Raw genomic sequence first — 7,186 nt, 5'->3', positions numbered from 1 at the left:
AAAAAAAAAAAAAAAAAACAAAGAAACAGTTAAGAGTGGATTCAAATGGAATCCGCATGTTCGATTGGACCTCACTGCCAAATGGCTTTATATCTAAACCCCTTCTTCTAATAATAAAGCGTGGACTCTGAACCACAAACTTCGCATAACTCTACTTCAAAATCTACAATAATACCCAAAGACTTACAAATACCTTGTTTCATCTTGGTTGAATTCTGCATATTTAACCATTGTCTATCAGCTTCAGAAATTTTGACATCTGCAAACTCATCCTGTATCCCAGATAAAAAAAAATGTCCATCCGATCATGAAAAATAAATAAACTATATCAAGTTGAATACATCGTGAATTTTATTATCATTGCATCAGTGACTGACTGAGAGGTAATTACCGCAGATGTCCATTGACAAAATTAACATGGTACCAGTAATTGGGAGGCCACCAATCATCCTTTTTAATGGATTGATATACAAGAACATTGATGCCATGGATTTTGCATAAAATGATAAGAGTTCTATTTTCCCTCAAAACATACAAGTGGCTTTAACATAATCATCAATCAAATTGTGTCACAGAAACCAATATACTAAAATTAATTTCACTTCCCTGCGCTTCAAGCCAAAGTTAAAGCAATAATCACTTCTATTTAAAACGAGATTCCACAGTGCTCCTATTGTCCAAGTAAGCCCATCTTTCAGACCACATTTACATAATTTACATTGACTGATTGAGAGACAGCAGAACGTTGATTATCCTCCTCATTTCTTTAATTGTGGTTAGGTGAGCGCATAAATAAATTCTGAATGATTTCGTCAGATTATCAAGTAAAGATTACACTTCTAGACTTGCAACTTTGCATCTGTTTATTTTTCCTCTTACAATAATTCAACATATTTGCCGAAAACGCTTATTGTCCATACAGAATCACAAATACAATATCTTGCAGAAAAGCCATTTTATTCCTTTTCTTCTGCACTAAACGTCGCATAAATATCATTAGTAATCATTTATAAATCGAATTTGAAAGGAAAAATAAAGATAAAAACTCACATCAGAAATCCAATCGTCATCCACGTCACCACCACCATCGTCGTCATCTTCGCTGTCGTAAGGCGATACTGGCTGTCCATACCTGGATTTGCGATTGCGCTTCACAATTTTGGGGTTGGAATGCGACGACAAAACCCGAATGTTCCTACAATTTATTCTACTAAATCTTCCTTTAGCCTTTAAATTGGACAGTGAATCCCCACAGAAATTTTGCAGTGGGGTGAAGAAATTGAGTGGAGTGTAAGAGTTTGAGCCATTGAATATGGTAGTAAAAAGAGAGAAAACTTCCATTTCTGAGTTCAGATTTAAAGGAGGGGAATCAGTTAGACATGGAGAAGAATATACTCTAAAACCCTAACAATTATCTTGAATTCATTTGGGTTTTGTATTAATTTCCATCTTATCTTCTTGTTCCGATGTGTGGGGTTATGTTCTCTCGTTGAGTCATTGTCGGGACGTCATTTTTGGCGCCACTGACAGCGGTCTTCTCTTATCAAGCCATGTTCGACTTTCTAATGTGAATCACCATTATCAAATAAGCTGAAAGATAAGCCCGCCTCATGGATAATAAAGTTCCAAATGAAAGAAACGACTTGAGCTAGTATTACTCCTCATTTTTTCATGATTTAAACATTTTCACTAATTCTAAAATAAGAATTTGCAGTATCTTTTCATCACAAAGATTTTGTACCAGGTGCATTATAGGTAAAAAAATCTTTTGGTCACAAAAATTTTGCACCATAGTAGCATTTCTAATTGCTTTTAAAGAGATTTTAATTATAACATTATGTTAGATTTTTTAAAGTAAATTCAGACCATTTGCAGGAAGATTCCATGTTTGATTTCCCATCATCCTCTCTCTTTTTTCTAAATTTTTTTATGGTTTGGTGTGTTATAGATGGAGAGAAATTCATATACTTACATACACAAAAATCTAAGGAAATTGATAGATCTCATACACAAAAATTCACGAAAGCTGAAACATAAATTTATAATTTTACATACTTGTTTTATAATCATAATAAATCTGTTTGACTCAACAAAAAATAAGATCCTTAATTTTCAAACTCAACAAATAAATTGAAAAAATGAATTCATTTACAGTGAGGAAACAAATTATTTTTCCTCCGTGAAGGAAGGCAAAAATTGTCGGAAAAACTATGAAAAATGAAATGTTGTGGAAAAATGAAGAAAGAAATTTAGTTGTACATTTGTGGTGTAATAATAATTTATTTAATTAAAAAGTATATTAAAATTCTAATTATGTAATTTTACTTATGGATATTTTAGTAAATGAGAAAATTATGGTATACTTAGTAAAATTTGTAGTGGTAATATAATTACCCTTACAGATGAAGCTTGTCGAGTTTTTATTAAAAGACAAAAAAAAGCACCTGTAGATGAGGCTTCATGGAACAGAGGATTATTTCCTATCTATATGGAGAAATTTACGATGAGTTTCAAATCCTATAGAACAGAATGTGATATGATGAGGTAGAAACAAAGGCTAAAAACACATTACCTACTCTTAACCGTTATAGTGAGTTATTAATTATATGTCAATTTCTTTTTAGAGTACAAATATACAAAGTGTCAAATGACTCAAATCCATTTTTCACACTCCTCCATGACCTAATGACAAGTTTCACCAAACTAATAACTCGTCTCTCGGCCTCTGGCCAGTATTTCTTACAACAGAAATCAAAGAAAACCTCCTGTCGACATGCTAAAAGTGCAGCCCAATTCAAATAACCCAAAGAATGAAACTCAACTGGGCAATTCAGGATAAAGGCCCAAATAGGGTTATTAATGAATGCAGTGGAAGCCCACGAAAGCGGTAACATCATCGTCCAAACTTACAAGACGCCCAGGATCTGAGCGAATGAGGTGCCTTGCAGTCGCCCAGAGTTATGACCCTGTTCTCGCCCAAACTTTCGAATCGCCCAGGATCTTAGCAAACACGAGATGTTATGGTTATCCAAAAGTGCAATTATCGAAGCAGTTATTGGGTAATTTTGGGTAATCTTATCACGTTCCACGATTCAAGGATGTTCAGTTGAGGACGGTTGAACGACAAAGAGTAATGGCAGCAGTTAGAGACGGTAGTTCCACGATAAGTTGACCACCATGAAGAAAGTGGGCAGTTATAAAGTAATTAAGCGGTTTCTAAGCGGTTGATCATAAAGAGAGCATCAAAGGAATATAAAAGGAAGAAAAGACATAGAGTAAAAGAGACCGAATCAAACACTCTCAAATAGAGAATATGTAATTTCAATTTCTTAGTTTAGACTTAAAACATTTCTTTTTAGTACTCGTGTACTTGCGCCCTTTGGAGGCATTTCTGTTTAAGATCCAATTGTAAAGTCATTGCTAATAAAACACCCCTTTTTGGGATTTTATCTCAAGAGGTTTGTCCCTTACACAATCGTCTAATCCCTTTTTAATTGTTAGCGACTACCCGTGCGAAACAATTTGGCACGCCCAGTGGGACATTGGTATTTGATGTTGAAGATACAAAAGGTGAAACAATATGCCTCAGAAATTCGATAAAGAAACAGCAAGCCAGGGAGGAGTCCAGTTTGTGATCGAGGGATATGAGGAGCAGCATAGATCTCCACGAACAGATGGACAGGATCAGAGCGATCACAGTCGCTACGAACCAATGACAAAGTTGAGTCCTTGAACCATGCATGCATTATTCGGAGAACTCACACAAGATGTCGTTGAACAAGTAAATCTACGAAGTATTCATAATATGGAAAGATTTACCCAGAATGGGAATGCACATTATGACAACATGGCCAAACAATTGAATACTTTGAACGAAATAATGAATAAGTTGGTAGGCCAAATTTGTCAGCCAGTTGTGCCTCTTACAAATCACTTTCAAACTAGGACAATTGTGGGATATAATCCCCCAGTCCCAAATTTGAATCAAGGGGTAGAATCACCTTTTGATCCCTTTATTTCAAACCAGGGGGTGGTGCAATACCAAATCAGAATAGTGACATTGGTACGTCTAACTTGGGGGGTAATCCAAATGTAAGAGATAATGTCCTAAATAATGGGCAGAATACCCCACGTGTTAATGAGGGAATAAATACTCAGGCTAATGGTAACAATGACCCAAATTATGGTAACTTTATTCCCAATCAAGGACCAGACATCAGGCCTCAAACAAATCAACCGGTCAACCAACCTGTAGGGATTCCATATGACCCCAACGTCATGTTGAGGAATCAGATTATGAAAATCGTACAGGACCGGATGGCTTTCGGAGTACGTCCTGTCATTAGGTTGACTTACACAAAGTCATATCCTGATTGGGTAGACCAAGCATATCCGTGGCCTAGAGGGTATAAAGTGCCAGAATTCTCACTGTTTACCGGTTTAGGAGAGGTGTCTACTCTAGAACACATAGGGCGATTCACACTGCAAAGTGGTAACGTAACTGATTACCATAAAATGAGGCTATTTCCTAGTTCATTAACAGGAGTAGCCTTCTCCTGGTTCATCAATTTGTCAGCAAACTCTGTTCAAACATGGCAATAATTGGAGCAATTGTTCCACGCTCAGTTTTATAAGACTGAGTCTAAAGTTACTTTGACCGATTTGACGAATCTACGTCAAATGCTAAACGAATGGGCAGAAGGTTTCCTTCAAAGGTTCGAAACAGTAAGAAGTAAATGTTTTGTACCTTTGCCCGAAAAGGAGTTTGTCAAAATCGCTCAAGGTTGTCTAAGCTTTGATTTGAAGAAGAAGTTCCAAAACAAGGAATTTCCTGATCTTTTTCAATTGAGCGCGAACGTGATTAGGTATGAACGATTAGTAAGAGAGGAAGAACAAATGAAAAATTCTAACAAAGAGACTTATTATAGAGACCCAAATTTTGATGTTCATACCATTAACGACGAGTATTATGATCAAACCGAAATGTGCTGGCCGAATTAGTTAAAGAAGACACATATACTTGTCATATAATGGCTAAGCCTAGACCGTCAGGTAAAGATGAGCCTATAAAAGATGAAAACATAAATGTTAGAACGTTCTCGTTCGATGTAACCAAAGCTGATCTTATATTTGATAAATTATATAAGGATAAGCAGATAAAGCTGAGCGATAAGCATATATTGCCAAGCCCTGAACAAATTAAGGGTAAAAAATATTGTAAGTGGCATAATGCATGGTCACATTTGACTAACAATTGTTTGGTTTTTCGCCATGTGTTATTGGATGCCATTGAAAAAGGACGAATTACGTTCGAGGATAAGAGAAAGATGGCAGTGGATGAAAATTCTTTTCCACAGTCACTTGGAGTGAACATGGTGACGTCTAGTTTCAGAAACAAGTTGCCAAAATTCAAGTTGGTTATAGATGATGAAGAAGAAGAAGCTGGACCACATCCCAGTGTCTTTAAACGTATCAAAGGGAAGGAGCCCAAAAAGGACGAAGACGTCCTATGTGCAAGGTGCAAAAAAGAAGTGAGTGCAAATGCAGAGAAACCAGGGATATGGCAGCATCACCATTGCCCTTGTTTTTTCCCAAACGCTCAGCCTGGTAGAGGGCAGGGTACATCGTTCTATAAGGGACCGCCTTTTGAGAGGCAGTTCAGGCCAGTAAATAATGGAAGAACATTCAGACTGCAACCTCGCCAACCAAATGTATAGCATTCGTTCCAGTATAAGGCTGGAAGGGCGATACCTTTCAACGAGATGACTAGAACCCAACAAAGGCGTTTTCAACGGAACTATAGGCAAATGATAAGGCAACAACAGGAAATGCTACGTCCAAAGGCACCTAGACTACTCAAAACAGCCAATCAAAATGTTCTCAAAGACAATGAAGAGACTGGATAGGCGAACCTATGGAAGAATTGCCAGAGACTTCTTCTAGGAGGTCGAAGTTTGAGCGAGATAGAAGGGATGGAAAAGATCCAGATCGGCCCCTTACTATTCAGTTTGGTACGTTACCTCCCGTTGTGGCCAATAACTATTTACTAGCTAATGAGTTCAAGAATAAAGAGAAGGGAGAAGAAGAAATGGAGGATAACGAAGAAGAAGCATGCATGCTGGAATATGAAGAAGGCCAAACTTCTAGAAAGGCCTACAATGGTGAAGAAGATGATCGTATGACAGACATCGAAGAAGAAATCGATATAGAGGTAGAAAGAAGAAGAAGATGAGTATCGTACAACACTCTATTGAAGCAACTGCACCGAGAGGGAGTTCATGAAGTAGACTTATTGGGAGAACCATTTGGGCGTTCCTTTGATTTTTACGTGCTGTACGGGACGCCCAAAAGGAAGAAGAGAGTGCCTCGCTTTGAAAAGTATGGATCACCTCCAAGAATAATGCCTCCTCCCACAGGTTGGGTAACTGAAAAAGAAGCATTAGAAAACAGTAAAAAGGAAATTCAGGAGACAGAGGCTCAGTGTGATATGCTACACGTTGACTTATCACAAAAGGGTAACTCGACAGGGGACAAGCAGGAAGTGGAAATATGTGCTACCGAAAAAGTTATTTTCAAGCGACCAGCCATGAAATTGACCAAACACTTGATGCCATTGTACGTTAAAGCTCTAGTTAATGGCATACATGTGGCAAAAGTGCTTGTCGATAATGGAGCAGCTATAAATATCATTTCATCTAGGATGATGAGGAAATTCGCAAAGACAGAAGGAGATATGATCCCAATGGAAGTCATCCTGACGAGTTTCAATGGAGGAGCAACTTCAGCCAAAGGGGTTATGTCATTGGACATAACTATAGGAACAACTATTAGGACCACAGTCTTCTTTGTAATAGATGGTCCCACTAGTTACAATGTGTTATTAGGAAGAGATTGGATACACGATACACGAAAGTCGCTGTATACCTTCATCGCTCCACCAATGCCTAATTTTTTGGAATGACAAGGGCGAAGCAGAGGTGGTGCAGGCCGATCGTAGGCCTTTTGTCGCAGAAGCAAACTCAGTAGAAAGGTTCATGTACGAAGGAAATTATGGACCAATCAGAGTAGTCCAAGATGGAGAAGAAACTCAGATTGTCGCGCACAGTGAAGAGCCGTTTTCGGTGGATGCACTCACTGAAATGTTCAGTCAGATGAGGCCAAACATAGTGGCCTTGGAGGAGCCAGT

At 37.8% G+C, this 7,186-nt stretch overlaps 1 protein-coding gene across 1 annotated transcript; it reads right to left on the bottom strand.

Annotated features, from left to right (window-relative positions):
• Positions 1-41: 41 nt before the first annotated feature.
• LOC111384429 (transcription termination factor MTERF9, chloroplastic-like) lies at positions 42-1,484 on the bottom strand. The gene is made up of 2 exons (XM_023008703.1): positions 1,051-1,484; positions 42-272 (listed from the first exon to the last, which is right to left on the bottom strand). The coding sequence occupies exons 1-2, from the start codon at positions 1,339-1,341 to the stop codon at positions 108-110; spliced, it is 456 nt and encodes a 151-aa protein (XP_022864471.1). The 5' UTR covers positions 1,342-1,484; the 3' UTR covers positions 42-107.
• Positions 1,485-7,186: the final 5,702 nt, after the last annotated feature.

Source organism: Olea europaea, unplaced genomic scaffold, assembly GCF_002742605.1.
Source record: "Olea europaea var. sylvestris unplaced genomic scaffold, O_europaea_v1 scaffold2910, whole genome shotgun sequence".
Lineage (NCBI taxonomy): Eukaryota > Viridiplantae > Streptophyta > Magnoliopsida > Lamiales > Oleaceae > Olea > Olea europaea.
This window is presented reverse-complemented; position numbering and strand designations above follow the sequence as displayed.